The sequence below is a fragment of the Salvelinus fontinalis genome, unplaced genomic scaffold (assembly GCF_029448725.1).
Source record: "Salvelinus fontinalis isolate EN_2023a unplaced genomic scaffold, ASM2944872v1 scaffold_0044, whole genome shotgun sequence".
NCBI lineage: Eukaryota > Metazoa > Chordata > Actinopteri > Salmoniformes > Salmonidae > Salvelinus > Salvelinus fontinalis.
In genome coordinates, this window is record NW_026600253.1 from 173,138 (window position 1) to 200,992 (window position 27,855).

Here is a 27,855-nt window from a genome sequence, read left to right on the forward strand (position 1 = left end):
GCAGTCAGGAAGTAAACCAGTCTGTACCCAGTCCCTCTCTGTGTATCTCCAGCAGGAAGCCAGTTGTGTAATATCAGGCAGTCAGGAAGTAAACCAGTCTGTACCCAGTCCCTCTCTGTGTATCTCCAGCAGGAAGCCAGTTGTGTAATATCAGGCAGTCAGGAAGTAAACCAGTCTGTACCCAGTCCCTCTATGTGTATCTCCAGCAGGAAGCCAGTTGTGTAATATCAGGCAGTCAGGAAGTAAACCAGTCTGTACCCAGTCCCTCTCTGTGTATCTCCAGCAGGAAGCCCTCCTGCAGGTCTGGCTCACAGGCACAGGGGACAGGCTTGGAGTGGAAGCGTTGGTTCCTGAAGTGCAGGTAGAGGGTGAAGGTGGAGCAGACCTGACCAGGTAGAGGCTCTGGCTCCTGGAGGTGCTCTAGAAAGGCCTTACCCCCCAGGACCTGGAGGTACAGGTACCTCCTCGCTGGGTCCATGTTGGCTGGGAGGACAGAAATACAAATCATTTGACACTGAACAGTAGTAAGGGAACTTTAGGTGCTACAAGAGACTGCTCGTTCAATCTGCCCGGTAACAGTTGTTCTTACTTTTCTTGAGCTTTGTCGGGTCCTTGTCAATAAAGTGAGTTGCAGGCTTTGGAGTGCTCTGGAGTCCTAACTCTGTGTCAGGCACTTCCTATCAAAACAGAGTCAACGTTAAGGTACGGAAGCCCAGAGAGGACATATGAACAAATACATAATACAAACCCCTCATTATGTTGAGATCACATGTTATTTATGTCATGAACAATACAAACCCCTCATTATGTTGAGATCACATGTTATTTATGTCATGAACAATACAAACCCCTCATTATGTTGAGATCACATCTTATTTATGTCATGAACACTACATAACAAAAGTTGTTTTGTTGAGATGACGAGAAAAACTATAAATTGGAGTGGATCAGTGTTGATGATAGACTGACAGTCTGGCTGAGGCAGCAGAGCCCACGGTGGATAAGTATCGATGATAGACTGACAGTCTGGCTGAGGCAGCAGAGCCCACAGTGGATCAGTGTTGATGATAGACTGGCAGTCTGGCTGAGGCAGTAGAGCCCACGGTGGATAAGTATCGATGATAGACTGGCAGTCTGGCTGAGGCAGCAGAGCCCACAGTGGATCAGTGTTGATGATAGACTGACAGTCAGAGCCCACAGTGGATCAGAGCCCACGGTGGATCAGTGTTGATGATAGACTGACAGTCTGGCTGAGGCAGCAGAGCCCACGGTGGATCAGTGTTGATGATAGACTGACAGTCAGAGCCCACAGTGGATCAGAGCCCAAGGTGGATCAGAGCCCACGGATGGATCAGAGCCCATGTTTTTGTTGACTGCCACACTAAGGGATGGTACATTTCATGCTGACATCATGCTTTCATTTGTGTTTGGAGATCATCATCAGTTTCTACTTTAGAATGTTAACAAGATAAATGTCCCTTTAGAGCTAACGGGGCATCTATGCCCTTAACTATGCCTGACAGGCAGCCCTGTCTACCAGGCTGTGTGCCACCTCCGAGACCACACCCAATCGCATGCGAGCAACAACGCAGCTAACTTGGCTCGTCTGGTGAGTGAGTAAGCGAGCTAGCAAGGTAGTCTAGTTAGCTAGCTAGCTTGTTATCCGTGCTGGTTGTTAGCTTGCATAACTGATATGTGTGTAATTGTAAGGGACACTGCATGTTTTATGGATAATATTTACATTTACAGAGTGGGTGAGCTTCATTCCTGACAGGCTGATCAGATTCAATAGCAGCCTCAGGATGCTGCCTTGTAGGCTGTTTCATGTGTAAGGCTCCTTGCAGACAGCATACTGACTTATCAGCCTCTGAGGCTGCTGTTGAATCTGATCTAGCTCTGAGGCTGCTGTTGAATCTGATCTAGCTCAGAGGCTGCTATAAAATCTGATCTAGCTCTGAGACTGCTGTTGAATCTGATCTAGCTCTGAGGCTGCTGTTGAATCTGATCTAGCTCTGAAGCTGCTATAGAATCTGATCTAGCTCTGAGACTGCTGTTGAATCTGATCTAGCTCTGAGGCTGCTGTTGAATCTGATCTAGCTCTGAGGCTGCTGTTGAATCTGATCTAGCTCTGAGGCTGCTATTGAATCTGATCTAGCTCTGAGTCTGCTGTTGAATCTGAACTAGCTCTGAGGCGGCTATAGAATCTGATCTAGCTCTGAGGCTGCTATTGAATCTGATCTAGCTCTGAGGCTGCTGTTGAATCTGATCAGCCTGCCAGGAATAGAGCACAACTACTCTGGATTCTATGCATCAACCTATAAAGCACTGTCAGCTAATCCGCCTGCAAGGAGCTTTACCTATGAAACAGCCTATAAGGCAGCATCCTGATTCATCAGCCTCTGAGGCTGAAATTGAATCTGATCAGCCTGTCAGTAATGGAGTTGATCCAGTGTACATTTTAATATTATCAACAAAACAAATATTGTTCATTATAATTATACACATATCAGTTATGCAAGCTAACAACCAGCATAGACAACGTTCTAGTAAGACTACCTAGCTAACTAGCTTACAAGACTAGCCAAGTTAGCTGCGTTGTTCCTTGCATGCGATTGGCTGTGGTCTTGGGGGCGGCACACAGCTTGTCAGGCATTGTTCAGGGCTTAAATTCCCCAGGAGTGCATTGTGAACTGCTTGTCAGGCATTGTTCAGGGCTTAAATGCCCCAGGAGTGCATTGTGACCAGCTTGTCAGGCATTGTTCAGGGCTTAAATGCCCCAGGAGTGCATTGTGATCAATACAGCCACAGGGCTCCTTGATGAGGTGGTTAATCCTGCATGGTGCATCTGAACAAATGAATGATGTGTGGTACTTTCAATTACCTCGTGGTCTCAATTTAAACAACGTTTGTTATGTGGTGATCATCAGATAAGTCTTGATCTTGTGTATTCATGTCCTCTCTGGACTTCCGTAGAAAGTTCCATTCAACCTCTGATAATAAATGTGTCGTCTGAACGGAAGACTTTCCCATTAACTCACCTTGGAGAAACGAAGATCCTTCATGACATCGTCTACGATTCCCCTGCGTTGCAGAGCCCGGAGGAAGTCCTCCTCAGAGAGAGAGCTCTGTCCAGGGTCCAGATCCTCTCTCACGGTCTCCGCCAACACATCTCTGATCTTCCCATGGATGTTCATCTGACAAAACACACGTTACTACTAGTCACAGAATCTTAGAACAGAATGGTTCAAGCCCCCACTCCTGGCTGTTCTCGCTCAATGGCAACAGTGGGATAATTCAACAGTCTCTCTTTAACTAGAAGTGTGTCCCTGTACATAGCTAGCTACAGTTGAAGTTGGGAAGTTTACATACACCTTAGCCAAATACATTTAAACTCAGTTTTTCACAATTCCTGACATTTAATCCTTGGAAAAATTATCTGTTTTAGGTCAGCTAGGATCACCACTTTATTTTAAGAATGTGAAATGTCAGAATAATAGTAGAATGATTTATTTCAGCTTTTATTTCTTTCATCACATTCCCAGTGGGTCAGAAGTTTACATACACTCAATTATTATTTTGTAGCATTGCCTTTAAATTGTTTAACTTGGGTCAAATGTTTCGGGTAGCCTTCCACAAGCTTCCCTCAATAAGTTGGGTGAATTTTGGTCCATTCCTCCTGACAGAGCTGGTGTAACTGAGTCAGGATTGTAGGCCTCCTTGCTCGCAGATGCTTTTTCAGTTCTGCCCACTAATTTTCTATGAGCTTGAGGTCAGGGCTTTGTAATGGCCACTCAAATACCTTGACTTTGTTGTCCTTAAGCCGTTTTGCCACAACATTGATGTCGGTTAGATGTCCTAACCGACTTGCCTAAACTATAGTTTGTTAACAAGAAATTTGTGGAGTGGTTAAAAAACGAGTTATAATGACTCCAACTGTATGTCTATTCATGTTTTAGCTCGTGTTCTCTATCAGTAAGAGAAACGTCGTGGTACCAATTCCAAGTAGCTAGCGCCATTGTATTGAACACATAAGCTATCAGATTGGTCATGAAAATGGATGTGTTTTGTTTAAATGCTTCGGTAACTAGCTACCTTGATCAGATGGTTGTGTATGATCTGCTTTAGTTCAGATGCTTTCTCCGGTGGCAGAGACATCTCCGCAGACTTCCACCCGCGTTTCGCCTGTTTTACTAAATGAACACTACACTGTAAGTGTGGTAAGAAGTGCTATATGTAAATGGGTTATTAGTTGTCTTATCTTATTTGCCTGAATAACACGAAGGATCGGAAAATCCATCTGCAAAAACTTCAATCCCAGACCTCCACAACAATAACTGTCAGTTTAAACTGTGTGGCGGAAAAGGAAGCGGGGATGTGTCCTCCTCAGTGCCTGAAGTGGTTAGTCTAATTAAAGTCTCAACTAAGGACAAAACCATTCCATTAAATAACAATAATCACACCAAGTATTAGATAAATCCATCACTTTGAAGACTGAGTCTTGTTTAACGTGTATTTGCTATATTTTCATTAAATATTTAACATTTCTATAAATCGTCAGCGATAAAATACTCGGTTATAGAAGGACCCACAAGGACCAGTTTGTAGTTTGAGAACTGATTGTAGTTTTCTCAGAGATACTTTTCAGGAGATGTGAAACGCCCATTGTGTACGTTGTCCATGCGTCGTCGACGTGCCGCGCCGTGCAATGCCCGTAAAGGCGAAAACAACCGACTGAAAACGAGAGTTGAGGGGAGTGAATTCAGCGGAGGTGTTTCTGCAACTGATGAAAGTCGGACACTAATATGGTTTTTCGACAGCAAGGCTCAGGTCGACATGGCGCTGTGGCCATTGTTTAGAAGTTAACATAGCTCCAACCCCCATATCACACACTCACAAGCTGAAATAATGTGGGTACATTATACAATCAATCATTGAGAGAGCCTCAAATATCACATTTATTTGGATTTCTTCACTGTACATGAATCGTGGCAAAGTTGGTCCCTTACAAAAATGTACCATGGTAGTACAATGAAATAAAAAATACCATGGTAACGTTACTATTATGGTTTTTGGGGCACTACCATGGTAGGAAAATACCATAGTACTGGTGCAAATACCATTGTATATTCCTGCCATGGTAGTGACCAAAAAAACATGAACGTGCCATGGTAGTTTTTTCATTGTACTACTATGGCAGGAAAATACCATGTATTTTGCTGCCATGGTAGTGACCATAAAACATTTTTACATGTTATTAGCTACCATGGTAAACATGAACCATGGTACTTCAATGAATAAAACACCATGGTTTTGTACTAGCAGCATGTAGTGAAACATGAAAGCATGGGAGTTGTATACAATGTATTATGATGGTCTGTGTCCCACCGTTTTTGGGGGTAAAGTGACCAAAAACGTAGTAATTTATGGTACTCACATAATGCAACATTGACTACTCGCTCTGCAAAGGCAAAGCGTAGGCCTAGTACCCTATTAAACCCCTTTAACTCAGTGAAAACCCACAGCAGACAGGGTCTAGTAGTGTACCCTATTAACTCATAGTGAAAAACCCCAGCAGACAGGGTCTAGTAGTGTACCCTATTAACTCATAGTGAAAAACAACAGCAGACAGGGTCTAGTAGTGTAGTGTACCCTATTAACTCACAGTGAAAAACCCCAGCAGACAGGGTCTAGTAGTGTACCCTATTAACTCATAGTGAAAACCACAGCAGACAGGGTCTAGTGGTGTACCCTATTAACTCATAGTGAAAACCACAGCAGACAGGGTCTAGTAGTGTACCCTATTAAACCCCTTTAACTCAGTGAAAACCCACAGCAGACAGGGTCTAGTAGTGTACCCTATTAACTCATAGTGAAAAACCCACAGCAGACAGGGTCTAGTGTACCCTATTAACTCACAGTGAAAACCACAGCAGACAGGGTCTAGTAGTGTAGTGTACCCTATTAACTCATAGTGAAAACCCACAGCAGACAGGGTCTAGTGGTGTAGTGTACCCTATTAAACCCCTTTAACTCAGTGAAAAACCCCAGCAGACAGGGTCTAGTGGTGTAGTGTAGCCTATTAAACCCCTTTAACTCAGTGAAAAACCCCAGCAGACAGGGTCTAGTGGTGTAGTGTACCCTATTAAACCCCTTTAACTCAGTGAAAAACCCCAGCAGACAGGGTCTAGTGGTGTAGTGTACCCTATTAAACCCCTTTAACTCAGTGAAAAACCCCAGCAGACAGGGTCTAGTGGTGTAGTGTACCCTATTAAACCCCTTTAACTCAGTGAAAACCCCCAGCAGACAGGGTCTAGTAGTGTACCCTATTAACTCATAGTGAAAAACCCCAGCAGACAGGGTCTAGTAGTGTACCCTATTAAACCTTGGGACCTGGATAGGGTATGGTGAGAGGAATGAAGGGAGTCTGAAACCTTGAAGATTTAAAATAGTTTATCAGGTGGTTCTCTCTTCAATGCAGTTTTCAGTTTTCTCTCTCTTATTCAACTGACTTGGATACTCAATTCTAAATAGCCAACATACTCTAAACAATTTGTAAAAAAGTATACATCCTCATCTTATCTCAGAGACATTTTCATCATATACTTCTCAACATATCCCTAAAAACAGCAAGTTATGTGTTTCTGTGTGAACGACCGTTCGTTGGTCCTGTTGCCATGACACCCCCAGGCTAGCTTGACTGGAGCTAACTTTAGCCGACGTTAGTTTAATTAGTTCATCCGTTAGCATAGAAGCTATCAAAACGTCAAAAAATATACCATTACACTCTGCTTCTTGGTGTTTCATACCATATGCTTTATAACTTGCTCACCCTGAAAACGTTTAAAATATATTAGTTTATCTGGTGTTTGTCTCTCCGGTTGTCAGTTGTCTCTGTCATTCAGCTGACGAGGCAGGCTGGTGAGAGAGCCGCTGTAGAGAGAGAGTACCGGAAGAGACCACTAGAGAGACCGGCTCCCTCTGCCGACCGAAACAAGCGCTACACCCCTGGACGATAAATACTGTAAATGATTAAAACATGACAAAGATTAAGATACCATATCTCTCAGATTTCAGGTTGGCAACACAGGGAACCCAAACATGAGCAAAAAAAACGATATCAATACATAAGTATGATCACTTTTTCTTTGACATTACAGACAAACTAGGATCAACAATAGCAGCCTGCCTCTGACCTTATCAGAAACTTGCTCATACTAGTATTTACATTTGACAACTTTTACTTCACTACATTCCTAAAGAAAATTTTCTTTTTTACTCCATACATTTTCCCTTGTTAGGAAAACGGTCCAATCCACACATGTATCGAGAGAACACGTGGTCATCCCTACTGCCTCTGATCTAACAGACTCACTGAACACAAATGCATCTTCTGTAAATTATGTTGGAGTGTGCCCCTGGCTATCCGCAAATGTTAAAAACAAGAACATTTTGCCGTCTGCTTTGCTTAATATAAGGAATTTGAAATTATTTATATTTTTACCTTTAAGTATATTTAAAACCAAATACTTTTAAATGTTTTCTCAAGTAACATTACTGGGTGACTTTACTTTTTACTTGAGTCATTTTCTATTAAGGTATCTTTACTTTAATCAAGTATTGAGGACTTATTTCACAACTGGTCACTGAAATGCCAACCAACCTCTTTGGACCTTGAGGTGTTTATTAATGTAATGCATTATACTGCCATTGTACTTCAGTAATACACAATTAATAAAGATGGTACCATATAATAATTGGTAGTACCATTTCTAATAATTGTGCATTACTATAGGTAGACTGTATAATGCAGTTTAAAACCACGGTACATTTCCATGATCCACATCTATACCATGGTATAAAGGACGCAATACCATGGTCATATTTAGGTACAATGGCAGCACCATGGTAGTACCATCATAGGCTAATACCATGGTAATATTTAGGTACAATGGCAGCACCATGGTAGTACCATCATAGGCTAATACCATGGTAATATTTAGGTACAATGGCAGCACCATGGTAGTACCATCATAGGCTAATACCATGGTAATATTTAGGTACAATGGCAGCACCATGATAGTACCATCATAGGCTAATACCATGGTAATATTTAGGTACAATGGCAGCACCATGGTAGTACCATCATAGGCTAATACCATGGTAATATTTAGGTACAATGGCAGCACCATGGTAGTACCATCATAGGCTAATACCATGGTAATATTTAGGTACAATGCCAGCACGATGGTAGTACCATCATATTTCAAGGCTAAAACCATGGTACTGTTGGAATTGGCTAAACTTTGATCATTGAGGTAGTAAATTAATGATAGGAAATGAAAGAGAATGGGTGTCATGTTAGAAGTTAATGGTTCTCTGAAGAAAGAAAGAGGGCTTCGGAATGTGATTGGGGGGGGGGGGGGGGGTGAGAGGAGAGCAACGAGTGACACAAGGGAGACAGATGGACATCTGTGGATTAGAGGAAGGAGAGGTTGAGGTCTTGGAGGTGAGGACAGATTCTCTTAAGGCAGTAATAAATGTTTGTTATCCTGTTACCCTCTTTATTGGCTTCATGTGGAGCCATAAACTGTAAGGAGGAGGAGTGTCTTCAGTAGGAGGTATATAAACTGTGAAGATATAAATGTTTTGCTGTCTGATTACAGCTGTACAGAACCTTTGGGAATGATTAAACTTAGTTAAAGCTTCTCTAGTGTCCGTGAGTTATTTACTCTGAAATATAAGAACCTAACAGTACATTTCCATGATTCAGACTATACCATGGTATCAGTGAAAGCACCACGGTACATTTCTGTAAGGGGTTCCTGTTTCAGTCATGTCTTTCGGTCACATTCGCATGGGTCATACAAAAAACACCTTAAATGATTGGTTGATGACAGATCCTCCCACAATGCAGGCGATGGCTGCAGGATGAAGTTGCTAAAGAGCAACTGCAGGAACTCTGCAGTCAAAACTCCATGACCTTTAAAATCACATGCTTTTTTTTAGTCAATTTCATACATTTGACATGTAGTCAGCGAGTCACAACAGTGATCTGCTGGAACGCATCCAGTGGGAGTCCATTGGGCGCTAGCTCAAAAAGCACAACATTAGCATTGAATTTCATGAAGAAGTACAACATTACAAATCTTTAATAATTAACTTATTCTCTGTAATATCGTTTAGCTTTAGAAAAGTCACATTATGTTGGATACTATCGATGAAAACAGGCAGGTTTCTCCACTATTACTGCCAGGTAATAGTACTATCCCCCGTAGTACAAAAGTTCAACGATTCTATTGGTCATCTTGTCCTTCTCTACGAGAAATACATTTTCTAAAAACAGACTCTGGTGCAGTTTTGGAAGTGTCAGATCACAAATGAATACAAGCACTGTACATTAGAAAAAACTTTTAAAAAGCAATGAGGCTGATGCAAAAAGAATCAGAATGTTTAGCTTAAAATGTTGATAAACTATTAGGGTATTTCTTCACATTATAAAAACACAGCAATGCCCACGAGGCAGGAGGCTAGATGCCCACGAGGCAGGAGGCTTGATGCCCACGAGGCAGGAGGCTTGATGCCCACGAGGCAGGAGGCTAGATGCCCACGGGGCAGGAGGCTTGATGCCCACGAGGCAGGAGGCTAGATGCCCACAAGGCAGAAGGCTTGATGCCCACAAGGCAGGATTATAAAAGCACAAGGCAATAGGCTATATGCACAAATGTTCCAAAATAGCAATTAGTGGGAATACACTGTTCTCAAAAGTGCATCAGAAATGCAAGCGGTTTCATATGACAAAAATATCCTTCAGAAATGGTCACTAAATTCCAGGCCTGATTGCTGCGTTCACGTGCTTGTCGGAACTCAGGAAACGTTCGACTTGCTAACTGGTTGAACGTCGAACGTGCATATCTACAACCAGTTATCAAGTTGGACATTTTTAGAACGTGGCATCATACCCCGACTTTGAAAAGGGATTGCGTGGCGATTATCTTAGCATCTCTCATTCCCATCTCCTACTTTCTCTAATATCTCTGGTTGTGATTCCCATCTCTAATATCTCTGGTTGTGTGATTCCCATCTCCTCCTTTCTCTAATATCTCTGGTTGTGTGATTCCCATCACCTCCTTTCTCTAATATCTCTGTTTATGGGATTCCCATCTCCTCTTTTTTCTAATATCTCCTCCTTTCACTAATATATCTGGTTGTGGGAATCCTATCTCCTCCTTTCTCTAATATCTCTGGTTGTGGGATTCCTATCTCCTCCTTTCTCTAATATATCTGGTTGTGGGATTCCCATCTCCTCCTTTATCTAATATCTCTGGTTGTGGGATTCCTATCTCCTCCTTTCTCTAATATCTCTGGTTGTCAGAAAGTATTCACACCCGTTGACTTTTTCCACATTTTGTTGTTACAAAATGGGATTAACATTTATTTCATTGTTGTTGTTTATCAAATATCTACACAAAATACTTGTAAAAAAAAAAGAATATTTGTAAAAAAAAAAATATATATATATATATATGTTGATTGACAAAAAAAACTACATTTTAAATTCAGTCTGTAACAAAACAAAACATGGAAAAAGTCAAAGGGTGTATAGACATGTACTGTCTGAAGGCCCTGTATATAAACATGTACTGTCTGAAGGCCCTGTGTATTAACATGTACTGTCTGAAGGCCCTGTGTATTAACATGTACTGTCTGAAGGCCCTGTGTATTAACACGTACTGTCTGAAGGCCCTGTGTATTAACATGTACTGTCTGGAGGCCCTGTGTATTAACATGTACTGTCTGGAGGCCCTGTGTATTAACATGTACTGTCTGAAGGCCCTGTGTATTAACATGTACTGTCTGAAGGCCCTGTGTATTAACATGTACTGTCTGAAGGCCCTGTGTATTAACATGTACTGTCTGAAGGCCCTGTGTATTAACATGTACTGTCTGAAGGCCCTGTGTATAAACACATACTGTCTGAAGGCCCTGTGTATTAACACGTACTGTCTGAAGGCCCTGTGTATTAACATGTACTGTCTGAAGGCCCTGTGTATTAACACGTACTGTCTGAAGGCCCTGTGTATTAACATGTACTGTCTGAAGGCCCTGTGTATTAACATGTACTGTCTGAAGGCCCTGTGTATTAACATGTACTGTCTGGAGGCCCTGTGTATTAACATGTACTGTCTGGAGGCCCTGTGTATTAACATGTACTGTCTGGAGGCCCTGTGTATTAACATGTACTGTCTGAAGGCCCTGTGTATTAACATGTACTGTCTGGAGGCCCTGTGTATTAACATGTACTGTCTGGAGGCCCTGTGTATTAACATGTACTGTCTGAAGGCCCTGTGTATTAACATGTACTGTCTGAAGGCCCTGTGTATTAACATGTACTGTCTGGAGGCCCTGTGTATTAACATGTACTGTCTGAAGGCCCTGTGTATTAACATGTACTGTCTGGAGGCCCTGTGTATTAACATGTACTGTCTGAAGGCCCTGTGTATTAACACGTACTGTCTGAAGGCCCTGTGTATTAACATGTACTGTCTGGAGGCCCTGTGTATAAACACATACTGTCTGGAGGCCCTGTGTATTAACATGTACTGTCTGAAGGCCCTGTGTATTAACATGTACTGTCTGAAGGCCCTGTGTATTAACATGTACTGTCTGAAGGCCCTGTGTATTAACACGTACTGTCTGAAGGCCCTGTGTATTAACACGTACTGTCTGAAGGCCCTGTGTATTAACACGTACTGTCTGAAGGCCCTGTGTATTAACACGTATTAATTATTCCGCTGGATGGTCGGTGGGGATGGAACAGAATTACAAATCATTTGTAGACTGAAATTATGTTTTAGTCAAATATTATTTGTTTGGGCTTCTTGTGGTCAATTTGCAAACCTCGCTTACATTTGTATACAATCACATCTCTCCCCCTCTCCCTCTCCCTCTAAATAAACATGTGATTTCAGTTCCCTCTAAGACCTGTGTAGAAGCATCACTGATTGAAAACAGATCAACTCATAAACATGCACGGTTAGAAAAAATACATTTTATTGAACAAGTTCAGGATGTTTTTCAGAACATCAGTCGTGTTCTAACTGCAGCTCCACAGTGACACAAACCTCCCCTGAATCTCATAATCTCATGGGAAACAACAAACAAATGGAATGTGATGGTCCACGCTGTTCTGAGGCGCCAGTATTTAACTGAGGCGCCAGTATTTACTGAGGCGCCAGTATTTACTGAGGCGCCAGTATGTACTGAGGCGCCAGTATGTACTGAGGCGCCAGTATGTACTGAGGCGCCAGTATGTACTGAGGCGCCAGTATGTACTGAGGCGCCAGTATGTACTGAGGCGCCAGTATGTACTGAGGCGCCAGTATGTACTGAGGCGCCAGTATTTAACTGAGGCGCCAGTATTTAACTGAGGCGCCAGTATTTAACTGAGGCGCCAGTATTTAACTGAGGCGCCAGTATTTAACTGAGGCCCAGTATTTACTGAGGCCCAGTATTCCCTGCCTAAACCCTAACCAATGGTGGAGGATCGTCCAGTGTATCACAATGTTTGAGTCACAAATGGCACCCTTTTCCCTATACAGTGCACTACTATTGACCAGAGCCCTATGGCACCCTATTCCCTATATAGTGCACTACTTTAGACCAGAGCCCTATGGCACCCTATTCCCTATATAGTGCACTACGTTAGACCAGAGCCCTATGGCACCCTATTCCCTATATAGTGCACTACTTTAGACCAGAGCCCTATGGCACCCTATTCCCTATATAGTGCACTACTTTAGACCAGAGCCCTTTGCAAAAGTAGTGCACTATAAAGAGAATAGGGCACCTTTAAGAACGTAACCAACGAGTCATTCTATCACGAGGACTTCGTACCTAGGAGGACTCTAAGAAGACCACCTCATCCTAGGTTAGTACATGCTAACAACACATTTGGTATGCGACTGTGGGCCACACAACCATACATTCTGATTTGAGTTATTCACACGGTTTATTTTTGATCAACAGTATTACAGGACAATGACCATTCAGGGTATATGAAGTCAACTCTGTCCTGCTGTCCTAAGAGCAAACAGCGTGCTCCATTCCCCTAGCACGTTACTATGGAAACCCTGGGATTATCCTAAAAGGCACATTCAAGTATTGTGGTGGTGGGGGGGGGGGTTTAAAAGCAACAAACTAAAAGATATATCCACCATCATATTGTCACCTAGCTTGCTTGCTTTCAACAACATTCATTTCCTTAACCTTGGGACTGGCACGTGCTTTGACCAAACCTGCTGCAACACACAGAGGAGTTTCTCTGTCCCTGCCGCAACAGAGACCAAGGCAACTGTTACACATCACTTCTCCTTACTGTCTGCTGGGCATCAGTCAGCCAGCCAGTCAGCCAGGTCAGTCAGTATCAGATGAATAATACTACAACTAAATAAAACAAACTCAGGTTACCAAAGCTTGTCATATCAGATATAACCTCAGAAGCAGACTTTGCACAAGCTCGCTAAGTGAGAAGTCCACCAGTAGAGATATCCTGACTATGGATCAGCTGCCAGTAGAACGAACCCAGCCAGTGGGTCGGTAGGTAGAGACCAGACTAACGGACCACGTGGAACCGGCTGTATGGATCAGCTGCCAGTAGAACAGAACCCAGCCAGTGGGTCGGTAGGTAGAGACCAGACTAACGGACCACGTGGAACCCGCTGTATGGATCAGCTGCCAGTAGAACAGAACCCAGCCAGTGGGTCGGTAGGTAGAGACCAGACTAACGGACCACGTGGAACCCGCTGTATGGATCCGGTCCACAACATCTCACCTTTTGTTCGGTTTCATATTTTAAAGAAAAGTGAATGAATTCATTCATGTTGAACCATATAGAGAGCACGTGACCCAAATAGTTCAGACCAAACTCTGCCCGGTCCGGGCCCTGCTGACACAACGGAAGAACCGTTCAGACCAAACTCTGCCCGGTCCGGGCCCTGCTGACACAACGGAAGAACCGTTCAGACCAAACTCTGCCCGGTCCGGGCCCTGCTGACACAACGGAAGAACCGTTCAGACCAAACTCTGCCCGGTCCGGGCCCTGCTGAGACCAAACTCTGCCCGGTCCGGGCCCTGCTGACACAACGGAGGAACCGTGTCTGGTCTGGAACACGTCAAAGCACCATCAGCATTATGAGGAACCGAGTCTGTTGTTGGTTAGAGAACAGCTCTACTGTTGACCTCTGACCTATGTGTTCCTGTTGCACCGTGAGCTCTATGAGAGGACCAACAAAAAAAAAGGTGAAACACAGCCTTTGAATTGCTTCATGTGAAATATGTACATCAATCAAATCAAAGAAACAATCTGACCTTTTAAAATGAAATAAAAAAAGAATGAAAGAAAAGGAAAAAGGTCAAGATGATTTTGTTGTTTTGTACTAAGCCTTTTGGACATGATGTCTGTTGCTGCTGCATGGGGGGGGGGGGGGGGGGGGGGGGGGTCAGACAGTATATTCACCAGGTGCTGCTGCATGGGGGGGGGGGGGGGGGGGGGTTCAGACAGTATATTCACCAGGCGCTGCTGCATGGGGGGGGGGGGGGGGGGGTTCAGACAGTATATTCACCAGGAGCTGCTGCATGGGGGGGGGGGGGTCAGACAGTATATTCACCAGGTGCTGCTGCATTGGGGGGGGGGGGGAGGGGGGGGGGGTTCAGACAGTATATTCACCAGGAGCTGCTGCATGGGGGGGGGGGGGGGGGGGTCAGACAGTATATTCACCAGGAGCTGCTGCATGGGGGGGGGGGGGGGGGGGGTCAGACAGAATATTCACCAGGAGCGGCTGCATAGGGGGGGGGGGTCAGACAGAATATTCACCAGGGGCTGCTAACTGGAGCACCAACAGCCTGAGAGAAGATGCTACCATGAAGATCTTTAACAAGAACCAAAATATAAACACGGGACGGTTTGATCTAGTGCTCTGACCTTTTCCACCAGGGTTGAGCTCAACACCATTTCAATACCATTTCAATTCAGAAAGTAGAACAAAATTTAAAAAAAATTAAATCATTGAAATAAAGCTTGAAGAGAATTGGTGTACTTCCTGAATTGACAGGAATCAAAATGGAATTGACCCCAACCTTGGTTTTGACCTGTAGAAATAAATACCCCTGTTATGCACAAACAGACCATGAGAATGTACCTTACAGAGAGAGAGAGGGGTACCGTGTCCCAGGTACTGGTGCAACAAAGAAGAGAGGGAGGGGGTATCACTGGGAGAAGAGCCAAACCACCACTAGCCCCAAGGCCACGGCAGTTCAGACAGAGGGAGGGGGTATCACTGGGAGAAGAGCCAAAACCACCACTAGCCCCAACGCCACGGCAGTTCAGACAGAGGGAGGGGGTATCACTGGGAGAAGAGCCAAACCACCACTAGCCCCAAGGCCACGGCAGCTCCAGCCCCCATGTTGAGCAGGATAGGCCTCCAGTACAGCCAGCGCTCTCTCTGCCTCTCTGTGTCCGTCAGTCTCTGTTTCATCAGGTGAAGCTTCTGGGTCGTGCTGGCGATACGCTCCTCCCTGCGTCTCTTCCTCAGACTGGAATCAGATAATAACATGAGGGTTTCATTACATGGTTAGAGAAGTCCTAATTGAAAGCCATCTAAACATGTGAGTCTGGAAGGGGTCCTAATTGAATGCCATCTAAACATGTCTGGAAGGGTCCTAATTGAAAGCCATCTAAACATGTGAGTCTGGAAGGGGTCCTAATTGAATGCCATCTAAACATGTCTGGAAGGGTCCTAATTGAAAGCCATCTAAACATGTCTGGAAGGGGTCCTAATTGAAAGCCATCTAAACATGTCTGGAAGGGTCCTAATTGAAAGCCATCTAAACATGTCTGGAAGGGTCCTAATTGAAAGCCATCTAAACATGTCTGGAAGGGTCCTAATTGAAAGCCATCTAAACATGTCTGGAAGGGTCCTAATTGAAAGCCATCTAAACATGTCTGGAAGGGTCCTAATTGAAAGCCATCTAAACATGTCTGGAAGGGTCCTAATTGAAAGCCATCTAAACATGTCTGGAAGGATCCTAATTGAAAGCCATCTAAACATGTCTGGAAGGGTCCTAATTGAAAGCCATCTAAACATGTCTGGAAGGGTCCTAATTGAAAGCCATCTAAACATGTCTGGAAGGGTCCTAATTGAAAGCCATCTAAACATGTCTGGAAGGGTCCTAATTGAAAGCCATCTAAACATGTCTGGAAGGGTCCTAATTGAAAGCCATCTAAACATGTCTGGAAGGGTCCTAATTGAAAGCCATCTAAACATGTCTGGAAGGGTCCTAATTGAAAGCCATCTAAACATGTCTGGAAGGGTCCTAATTGAAAGCCATCTAAACATGTCTGGAAGGATCCTAATTGAAAGCCATCTAAACATGTCTGGAAGGGTCCTAATTGAAAGCCATCTAAACATGTCTGGAAGGGGTCCTAATTGAAAGCCATCTAAACAGTCTGCCCGGCACTAAAGGCCCACAGCTTCAGCAGGAGGAGTTAAGCAGACAGTAGAAAGAAGCAGGAGAGGGGAAGACACCTCGAGGTTTACTGACCATGGCACCTCCGCCAGGTCCTTCTCTGAGCTGTCTGGATCTGTCCTGTCTCCTGACGTCCGGTCCTCTCTGGACAACGCCACAGCCTCAGGCTCCACACAGGGCAGTGGCTGGCCGCGGGGCTTTTCTGAGGGACGACTGGGGGACGGGGGGGGGGGGGTGTCTAAAGGCCGTGGCGGGGGTAGAGTGGGGGCGTCTAAAGGCCGTGGCGGGGGTAGAGTGGGGGTGGGGGTGTCTAAAGGCCGTGGTGGGGGTAGAGTGGGGGCGTCTAAAGGCCGTGGCGGGGGTAGAGTGGGGGTGGGGGCGTCTAAAGGCCGTGGCGGGGGTAGAGTGGGGGTGGGGGCGTCTAAAGGCTGTGGCGGGGGTAGAGGGGGGGTGGGGGCGTCTAAAGGCCGTGGCGGGGGTAGAGTGGGGGTGTCTAAAGGCCGTGGTGGGGGTAGAGTGGGGGTGTCTAACGGCCGTGGTGGGGGTAGAGGGGGGGTGTCTAAAGGCTGTGGTGGGGGTAGAGTGGGGGTGTCTAAAGGCCGTGGTGGGGGTAGAGGGGGGGCGTGGGCGTCTAAAGGCCGTGGCGGGGGTAGAGTGGGGGTGTCTAAAGGCCGTGGTGGGGGTAGAGTGGGGGCGGGCGGTGATTCACACACTGTCGCTCTGTCCTCTCTGGACAGCTCGCTCCACTGGCTCTGTAGACAGACCAGTACTTAATGACCAACAGCTTCTAAGACAGGACAGTAGTTAATGACGAACAGCTCAGACAGACAGATAGAGCAGTCTCCCATGATGCTCTTGGATCCCTCTAGCTAGCTAGGTGTGTGGTTAGTGTTAGCTGTGTTACCTGTACAGAGCAGTCCCCCATGATGCTCTTGGCTCCCTCCAGCTAGCTAGGTGTGTGGTTAGTGTTAGCGGTGTTACCTGTGCAGAGCAGTCCCCCATGATGCTCTTGGCTCCCTCCAGCTAGCTAGGTGTGTGGTTAGGGTTAGCGGTGTTACCTGTGCAGAGCAGTCACCCATGATGCTCTTGGCTCCCTCCAGCTAGCTAGGTGTGTGGCTAGTGTTAGCGGTGTTACCTGTACAGAGCAGTCCCCCATGATGCTCTTGGCTCCCTCCAGGACAGCCCTGTAGGAGAAACGTAGCTGGTCAGGAGTCTGGATCAGACCCATCCGGTACTCCCTCATGTCCAGCAGAACCCTCTGGATGTCCACTGACGACGGGTCCTTCCTCTTGTCCATCTGGACGGGAGAGAGAGAGAGAATGACTTGACCTTCAACATCAGGGACAAGTGAAGACTGGCTGTTCTACATAATGCTGAACAGTGAATTTAGACTGGAGACATAGCCCATCTGTAAATAGCCCACCCAACTACCTCATCCCCATATTGTTATTTATTTTTTGCTCCTTTGCACCAGAGTATCTCTACTTGCACATCATCATCTTCTGCACATCTATCACTCCAGTGTTAATTGCTAAATTGTAATTATTTCACCTTTATGGCCTATTTATTGCCTTACCTCCCTACTCTTACTACATTTGCACACACTGTATATAGACTTTTCTATTGTGTTATTTGACTGTACGTTTGTTTATGTGTAACTCCGTGTTGTTGTTTGTGTCGCACTGCTTTGCTTTATCTTGGCCAGGTCGCAGTTGTAAATGAGAACTTGTTCTCAACTGGCCTACCTGGTTAAATAAAGGTGAAATAAAAATAAAATAAAATAAAATACAGTTTGACCAGGAGCTGATGTGAAACACCAAGTAGTGAAGCCTTGTCTGAGACAGAATCTCCTGTGTCTGTAGCGGGAACAAGCTGAATGTCCAAGTACAGCCCCTGAACAGGAGTAGGGCATTCAATTTCAATGTAAAAACAGGAAGTATTGATGTTACCAGGATGAGACACGTGTCAACCAATGAGAAGGTCCCCGAGCGTCCAATCCCAGCGCTGCAGTGGACCACGGAGGGCCCGTGCTCCGTCCCCAATGAGCCAGACTCCCGCACCTTGACCAGGAAGTTGAGGAAAGAGGCCGGGGATTCTGGGACGCCAAAGTCAGGCCAGGTGGTGTAGTGAAAGTGGTATATCTCTCTGGTTCCTCCTGTCTGGACAAAAGGCATGTGATTTTATTACAGTGACTGTGTTAACTTCCTCATGACACAGAGTCCGTGGAGAAGCAGAGCTCACCTCTGTGTTCCTCAGCTCCAACACTCGTACGATGTAGTAGGACTTGTCCTCTTCCTTCACGAGCGTCACAACGAACCCCGTGTCAGTGTAAGACAGCTGGTGTCCCTCAGCTGTAGGCCAGTACTGAGCACACTTCTCCTGTTGGGGGGGGGACAATACATCAGTCAGTCTGTCCCTCAGCTGTAGTACTGAGCACACTTCTCCTGTTGGGGGGGGACAATACATCAGTCAGTCTGTCCCTCAGCTGTAGTACTGAGCACACTTCTCCTGTTGGGGGGGGACAATACATCAGTCAGTCTGTCCCTCAGCTGTAGTACTGAGCACACTTCTCCTGTTGGGGGGGGACAATACATCAGTCAGTCTGTCCCTCAGCTGTAGTACTGAGCACACTTCTCCTGTTGGGGGGGGACAATACATCAGTCAGTCTGTCTCTCAGGGGGACAATACATCAGTCAGTCTGTCTCTCAGGGGGACAATACATCAGTCAGTCTGTCCCTCAGCTGTAGTACTGAGGACACTTCTCCTGTTGGGGGGGGGACAATACATCAGTCAGTCTGTCCCTCAGGGGGACAATACATCAGTCAGTCTGTCTCTCAGGGGGACAATACATCAGTCAGTCTGTCCCTCAGCTGTAGTACTGAGGACACTTCTCCTGTTGGGGGGGGGGGGGGGACAATACATCAGTCAGTCTGTTCCTCAGCTGTAGTACTGAGGACACTTCTCCTGTTGGGGGGGGACAATATATCAGTCAGTCTGTCCCTCAGCTGTAGTACTGAGGACACTTCTCCTGTTGGGGGGGACAATACATCAGTCAGTCTGTCCCCCAGTGGGACAATACATCAGTCAGTCTGTCCCTCAGCTGTAGTACTGAGGACACTTCTCCTGTTGGGGGGGGACAATACATCAGTCAGTCAGTCTGTCTCTCAGGGGGACAATACATTAGTGATTAGCCCAACCTGAACACCTGATGGGATGGCTAACTAGCTACTGCAGCTCCCTGGTCTATCTGTGCATGATGATCACAGTACCCTGGACAGAGATACAATGAACCGCGGTGTGTTGGTCCACACTTGGTGTAGTGGCCTAGAGTGTGGTGGAAACCTAAAGCACAGGCTTGTCTGTCAGAGAGGGATGCCAACCCCTTCTCTAGGATTCTGTTCAGCATTATAACATGTACGCTACTTACAGATCCCTTCTCTGGGATTCTGTTCAGCATTATAACATGTAGGCTACTTACAGATCCCTTCTCTAGGATTCTGTTCAGCATTATAACATGTAGGCTACTTACAGACCCCTTCTCTACGATTCTGTTCAGCATTATAACATGTATGTAGGCTACTTACAGATCCCTTCTCTAGGATTCTGTTCAGCATTATAACATGTAGGCTACTTACAGATCCCTTCTCTAGGATTCTGTTCAGCATTATAACATGTAGGCTTACAGATCCCTTCTCTAGGATTCTGTTCCGCATTATAACATGTATGTAGGCTACTTACAGATCCCTTCTCTAGGATTCTGTTCAGCATTATAACATGTAGGCTACTTACAGATCCCTTCTCTAGGATTCTGTTCAGCATTATAACATGTAGGCTACTTACAGATCCATTCTCTATGATTCTGCTCAGCATTATAACATGTAGGCTACTTACAGATCCATTCTCTAGGATTCTGTTCAGCATTATAACATGTAGGCTACTTACAGATCCCTTCTCTATGATTCTGTTCAGCATTATAACATTTAGGCTACTTACAGATCCCTTCTCTATGATTCTGTTCAGCATTATAACATGTAGGCTACTTACAGATCCCTTCTCTATGATTCTGTTCAGCATTATAACATGTAGGCTTACAGATCCCTTCTCTATGATTCTGTTCAGCATTATAACATGTAGGCTACTTACAGATCCCTTCTCTGGGATTCTGTTCAGCATTATAACATGTAGGCTACTTACAGATCCCTTCTCTAGGATTCTGTTCCGCATTATAACATGTAGGCTACTTACAGATCCCTTCTCTGGGATTCTGTTCTGCATTATAACATGTAGGCTACTTACAGATCCCTTCTCTAGGATTCTGTTCAGCATTATAACATGTAGGCTACTTACAGATCCCTTCTCTAGGATTCTGTTCAGCATTATAACATGTAGGCTACTTACAGATCCCTTCTCTAGGATTCTGTTCAGCATTATAACATGTAGGCTACTTACAGATCCCTTCTCTAGGATTCTGTTCAGCATTATAACATGTAGGCTACTTACAGATCCCTTCTCTAGGATTCTGTTCTGCATTATAACATGTATGTAGGCTACTTACAGATCCCTTTTCTAGGATTCTGTTCCGCATTATAACATGTATGTAGGCTACTTACAGATCCCTTCTCTAGGATTCTGTTCAGCATTATAACATGTAGGCTACTTACAGATCCCTTCTCTAGGATTCTGTTCAGCATTATAACATGTAGGCTACTTACAGATCCCTTCTCTATGATTCTGCTCAGCATTATAACATGTAGGCTACTTACAGATCCATTCTCTAGGATTCTGTTCAGCATTATAACATGTAGGCTACTTACAGATCCCTTCTCTATGATTCTGTTCAGCATTATAACATTTAGGCTACTTACAGATCCCTTCTCTATGATTCTGTTCAGCATTATAACATGTAGGCTACTTACAGATCCCTTCTCTATGATTCTGTTCAGCATTATAACATGTAGGCTTACAGATCCCTTCTCTATGATTCTGTTCAGCATTATAACATGTAGGCTACTTACAGATCCCTTCTCTGGGATTCTGTTCAGCATTATAACATGTAGGCTACTTACAGATCCCTTCTCTAGGATTCTGTTCCGCATTATAACATGTAGGCTACTTACAGATCCCTTCTCTGGGATTCTGTTCTGCATTATAACATGTAGGCTACTTACAGATCCCTTCTCTAGGATTCTGTTCAGCATTATAACATGTAGGCTACTTACAGATCCCTTCTCTAGGATTCTGTTCAGCATTATAACATGTAGGCTACTTACAGATCCCTTCTCTAGGATTCTGTTCAGCATTATAACATGTAGGCTACTTACAGATCCCTTCTCTAGGATTCTGTTCAGCATTATAACATGTAGGCTACTTACAGATCCCTTCTCTAGGATTCTGTTCTGCATTATAACATGTATGTAGGCTACTTACAGATTCCTTCTCTAGGATTCTGTTCAGCATTATAACATTATGTAGGCTACTTACAATTTCCTTCTCTTGGATTCTGTTCCGCATTATAACATGTAGACTTACAGATGCCTTCTCTAGGATTCTGTTCCGCATTATAACATGTAGGCTACTTACAGATCCCTTCTCTAGGATTCTGTTCAGCATTATAACATGTAGGCTACTTACAGATCCCTTCTCTAGGATTCTGTTCTGCATTATAACATGTATGTAGGCTACTTACAGATCCCTTCTCTAGGATTCTGTTCCGCATTATAACATGTATGTAGGCTACTTACAGATCCCTTCTCTAGGATTCTGTTCAGCATTATAACATGTAGGCTACTTACAGATCCCTTCTCTAGGATTCTGTTCAGCATTATAACATGTAGGCTTACAGATGCCTTCTCTAGGATTCTGTTCCGCACTATAACATGTAGGCTACTTACAGATCCCTTCTCTAGGATTCTGTTCCGCATTATAACATGTATGTAGGCTACTTACAGATCCCTTCTCTATGATTCTGTTCAGCATTATAACATGTAGGCTACTTACAGATCCCTTCTCTGGGATTCTGTTCAGCATTATAACATGTAGGCTACTTACAGATCCCTTCTCTAGGATTCTGTTCCGCATTATAACATGTAGGCTACTTACAGATCCCTTCTCTGGGATTCTGTTCTGCATTATAACATGTAGGCTACTTACAGATCCCTTCTCTAGGATTCTGTTCAGCATTATAACATGTAGGCTACTTACAGATCCCTTCTCTAGGATTCTGTTCAGCATTATAACATGTAGGCTACTTACAGATCCCTTCTCTAGGATTCTGTTCAGCATTATAACATGTAGGCTACTTACAGATCCCTTCTCTAGGATTCTGTTCAGCATTATAACATGTAGGCTACTTACAGATCCCTTCTCTAGGATTCTGTTCTGCATTATAACATGTATGTAGGCTACTTACAGATTCCTTCTCTAGGATTCTGTTCAGCATTATAACATTATGTAGGCTACTTACAATTTCCTTCTCTTGGATTCTGTTCCGCATTATAACATGTAGACTTACAGATGCCTTCTCTAGGATTCTGTTCCGCATTATAACATGTAGGCTACTTACAGATCCCTTCTCTAGGATTCTGTTCAGCATTATAACATGTAGGCTACTTACAGATCCCTTCTCTAGGATTCTGTTCTGCATTATAACATGTATGTAGGCTACTTACAGATCCCTTCTCTAGGATTCTGTTCCGCATTATAACATGTATGTAGGCTACTTACAGATCCCTTCTCTAGGATTCTGTTCAGCATTATAACATGTAGGCTACTTACAGATCCCTTCTCTAGGATTCTGTTCAGCATTATAACATGTAGGCTTACAGATGCCTTCTCTAGGATTCTGTTCCGCACTATAACATGTAGGCTACTTACAGATCCCTTCTCTAGGATTCTGTTCCGCATTATAACATGTATGTAGGCTACTTACAGATCCCTTCTCTAGGATTCTGTTCAGCATTATAACATGTAGGCTACTTACAGATCCCTTCTCTAGGATTCTGTTCAGCATTATAACATGTATGTAGGCTACTTACAGATCCCTTCTCTAGGATTCTGTTCCGCATTATAACATGTATGTAGGCTACTTACAGATCCCTTCTCTAGGATTCTGTTCAGCATTATAACATGTAGGCTACTTACAGACCCCTTCTCTAGGATTCTGTTCAGCATTATAACATGTAGGCTTACAGATCCCTTCTCTAGGATTCTGTTCAGCATTATAACATGTATGTAGGCTACTTACAGATCCCTTCTCTATGATTCTGTTCTGCATTATAACATGTAGGCTACTTACAGATCCCTTCTCTAGGATTCTGTTCCGCATTATAACATGTATGTAGGCTACTTACAGATTCCTTCTCTAGGATTCTGTTCAGCATTATAACATGTAGGCTACTTACAGATCCCTTCTCTACGATTCTGTTCAGCATTATAACAGCTTTGGAGTTCTGCTCCCAGACCATCAACCAGAAGTGGCCGCAGGTGTTCTTCAGGGGGCCCTTTGGGAGAAAACACAACACTGCCTCATCACCAACTGAAACACAGACCAACCCTCAAAATGTAGATCCACAAGTCTTAGTACATGTTTAGTGAAAACCTCATTTCAGTGATCAGTACATCATGAATGGAAACGTCTGAGCTACTTGTATGTACTGACCTGAGACAGAATATAGGATCTTTGGGCTTCCTCCACCATGACTAAACTAATTGTATGTACTGACCTGAGACAGAATATAGGATCTTTGAGCTTCCTCAAGCCATGACTAAACTACTTGTATGTACTGACCTGAGACAGAATATAGGATTTTTGGGCTTCGTCCACCATGACTAAACTACTTGTATGTACTCACCTGAGACAGAATATAGGATCTTTGGGCTTCCTCCGCCATGACTAAACTACTTGTATGTACTGACCTGAGACAGAATATAGGATCTTTGGGCTTCCTCCACCATGACTAAACTACTTGTATGTACTGACCTGAGACAGAATATAGGATCTTTGAGCTTCCTCCACCATGACTAAACTACTTGTATGTACTGACCTGAGACAAAATATAGGATTTTTGGGCTTCGTCCACCATGACTAAACTACTTGTATGTACTCACCTGAGACAGAATATAGGATCTTTGGGCTTCCTCCGCCATGACTAAACTACTTGTATGTACTGACCTGAGACAGAATATAGGATCTTTGGGCTTCCTCCACCATGACTAAACTACTTGTATGTACTGACCTGAGACAGAATATAGGATCTTTGAGCTTCCTCCACCATGACTAAACTACTTGTATGTACTGACCTGAGACAAAATATAGGATCTTTGAGCTTCCTCCACCATGACTAAACTACTTGTATGTACTGACCTGAGACAGAATATAGGATCTTTGAGCTTCCTCCACAATGACTAAACTTGCATTGATGTAGTCATTTTCAGATTTTTCAAGTTTAACGCGACTGTGATCATCTGAAACCAGAGACAAAAGATATTTAAAATGTGTAAATTAAAACTATTGTGAATTGTCAAGGTGTAAACATTCATCACATTGATGACTAGTTTAGGGTACTTCATGAATGATAGTTGCACAGACAAAAATACTTACAGGGGCTGACATCTCTATATCGGTTTCGATTCTGATTCTCTGGAAGTTTTGCCATCTTATATGAATAGTCGCTGGCTTGGTTTCGGATTTCCTGAGAAAGAATGAGAACAAATACCAGCCAGTGACTGAATTTGATTGTCATTGAAATCAGGTCAGCTTGCTTCTGGGTAAACCTCTACTATAACTGTCTATAACATATATCCTGTCCCTAGACACTCTACTATAACCCTGTCTATAACATATATCCTGTCCCTAGACCCTCTACTATAACCCTGTCTATAACATATATCCTGTCCCCAGACCCTCTACTATAACCCTGTCTATAACATATATCCTGTCCCCAGACCATCTACTATAACCCTGTCTATAACATATATCCTGTCCCTAGACCCTCTACTATAACCCTGTCTATAACATATATCCTGTCCCTAGCCTAGACCCTCTACTATAACTGTCTACAACCATATATCCTGTCCCTAGCCCAGACCCTCTACTATAACCCTGTCTATAACCATATATCCTGTCCCTAGCCTAGACACTCTACTATAACCCTGTCAATAACATATATCCTGTCCCTAGCCTAGACCATCTACTATAACATATATCCTGTCCCTAGCCCATCTACTATATCTGTCTATAACCCTGTGTCCTATCCCTAGCCTAGAACCTCTATAACCCTGCTACTATAATACTAAAAGTAATATAATTGGCCTCAACAGACCCAACACTGGATTTGACTACATTGTAATGGAATGCAGCCATTCGGATTATAGTCCTCATAATGAAACCAGCTACTGGGACACCGTTGTAATCAACTCACATCCATGACTCTTCACATGTACATATCCATTTCACATGTTTGAAAATTAAATGTTGCCATTATTGATCAGAACATCAGAAATCAGCGATTCAGAAAGATTTCGGGCTACATTCTAACAATTATGTGAATAATTCAACATATTTATATATATCTGGCTCATGTGGTTGTTAATTCTACATCACTATGAACATTTATGGGCATAGTACAATTATATTTCATGCATGTCCTGTGAAATTGTCCAATAAGACTCCATAGAGTTGTTGAGCGGCCATATTGGGAAAAGGCTTCTGTGGGGTTAATGGTGTGAATTCTGTGACGGCCCTGTAAATACAAATCCCTTTAAACACCTGTTCTAGCTGTGTGTGAATTCTGTGACGGCCCTGTAAATACAAATCCCTTTAAACACCTGTTCTAGCTGTGTGTGAATTCTGTGACGGCCCTGTAAATACAAATCCCTTTAAACACCTGTTCTAGCTGTGTGTGAATTCTGTGACGGCCCTGTAAATACAAATCCCTTTAAACACCTGTTCTAGCTGTGTGTGTGAGCAACTTGGTGATTCTATAACCAAAGTCACATTTCAAAAACATAGCTGCCCCATTACAATGGCACCTTTATGGGCGATTTATAAACAATAGTTGTTGTTGGTGCTTTCAAAGTTGGTTACATTATATATGAAATTGGAAAGGTAATTTCATGACCTTTCAGAACCACTTGTCAGATAGGGTTTCCTTTTTTAAAGCCATTTATACAAGTCATTCTGATATGTACACTAGAGGTCTGTTGACCGGAACATTCTGAAAATATGTCTGATGGATAACTGTGAATCTAAGCTTTCCAATTATATATATGATTAAAAGGTTATAAGTGAGCAATACCTTGTTGTCTACTGACATTGTTTGTCATAGTAAAATCCCTATTGAAAAAATTAACGGGATAAAACAAACTGTGATAACAGACAGAAAGCTACCGTTGCTACACTGCTATCACACATGTTTCAACTCTAGGGATATAAACCTTCAACAGAATCGTTGACCCAAGTGAGCCGACTGCCCCCCTGTCTCATGGACTACTAGCGTGCATATAAATGCATGAAAAATAAATCAAACATGACCTATAACACTCTCATAATAACTAGAATTAGAAAACAGGACTGTGTGTTCCTTGTGGCCGAGAAGCTAGTTATATAGGTTGTTAACTTGTTCTAGACATCCACTTCACTGTAATCTGCCCAGTTTCCTAGACATGACATTGGCAACACATGCGCACATATTATTTCAGGAAGTCTTTGCGACTTCTCAGAAACAGGCTAGCCAGCTAATGTTGATGCACGTTTTCCGGAAGTCTGAGTCTTTTCCTGTAAAGCTTAGTTTATCTTTCAGGATGAACACCAATTTGACTAGTATTATCCATTCAATATACCGTTAAAATTACATAGTTTGGGCTAGCTAGTATGATGGATAATGTGCATAATTGCTAGCTGGTAACCGGCAGATAGCTAGCCTATTTAGTTAGCAACATAGCTAACGTTTGCTAGGTTAGCAACTAAAAATAACACATTGAATGCCCAACTTACATTATAAAGGTTTTGCCACTGCCCAGACGAATCTATTTCCTCAAACTGTTGATCCATTTTGGTATTGCTATTTCTGTCTTGCGAAAATAGTCTGAATGTTATCGTTGTCAAAGGTGAGTTAGCTGGCTAGCCCCAACTGACAGCCATCTACGGCGGAGAGTCAGCCAACTGTGTGTGGGGGGGTATCTACGTCATCTACGCCAGGGGTTCCCAAACTCGGTCCTGGGTGCCGGTTTTGGTTGTTGCTCTAACGCGACACAGCTGATTCAAATAATCAAAGCTTGATTATGAGTTGGTTATTTTAATCAGCCATAACGTACACCCAGGACGGAGGTTGG

At 43.7% G+C, this 27,855-nt stretch overlaps 3 protein-coding genes across 4 annotated transcripts in view; 1 reads left to right on the top strand and 2 right to left on the bottom strand.

Annotated features, from left to right (window-relative positions):
- The window catches only part of LOC129842495 (centrosomal protein of 76 kDa-like), a 42,018-nt gene extending 37,853 nt beyond the window's left edge, over positions 1-4,165 (bottom strand). The window contains exons 1-4 of the mRNA XM_055911066.1: positions 4,093-4,165; positions 3,039-3,194; positions 590-677; positions 259-483 (exon numbers count right to left, since the gene is read on the bottom strand). Coding sequence (XP_055767041.1) covers positions 259-483; positions 590-677; positions 3,039-3,194; positions 4,093-4,155 — 532 coding nt within the window. The 5' untranslated portion in view covers positions 4,156-4,165. The remainder of the gene's footprint in view (positions 1-258; positions 484-589; positions 678-3,038; positions 3,195-4,092) is intronic.
- A 6,470-nt stretch (positions 4,166-10,635) lies between these two features.
- LOC129842501 (keratin-associated protein 4-7-like) lies at positions 10,636-11,784 on the top strand. The gene has a single exon (XM_055911071.1). It carries the CDS (start codon positions 10,636-10,638, stop codon positions 11,782-11,784), a length of 1,149 nt encoding a protein of 382 aa, XP_055767046.1.
- A 3,297-nt stretch (positions 11,785-15,081) lies between these two features.
- LOC129842505 (tyrosine-protein phosphatase non-receptor type 2-like) lies at positions 15,082-27,691 on the bottom strand. 2 transcript variants are annotated; one of them, XM_055911075.1, is made up of 10 exons: positions 27,518-27,691; positions 25,124-25,214; positions 24,887-24,987; positions 23,925-24,023; positions 18,766-18,903; positions 18,474-18,683; positions 17,660-17,821; positions 17,218-17,276; positions 16,600-17,004; positions 15,082-15,591 (listed from the first exon to the last, which is right to left on the bottom strand). In XM_055911075.1, exons 1-10 carry the CDS (start codon positions 27,572-27,574, stop codon positions 15,402-15,404), a joined length of 1,512 nt encoding a protein of 503 aa, XP_055767050.1. In that variant the 5' UTR covers positions 27,575-27,691; the 3' UTR covers positions 15,082-15,401. The 2 variants fall into 2 exon arrangements, with proteins under 2 accessions (XP_055767050.1, XP_055767051.1); XM_055911076.1 differs by lacking the exon at positions 17,218-17,276 and having other exon boundaries at positions 15,082-15,628; positions 16,603-16,619; positions 17,583-17,821.
- Between the last annotated feature and the right edge of the window lie 164 nt (positions 27,692-27,855).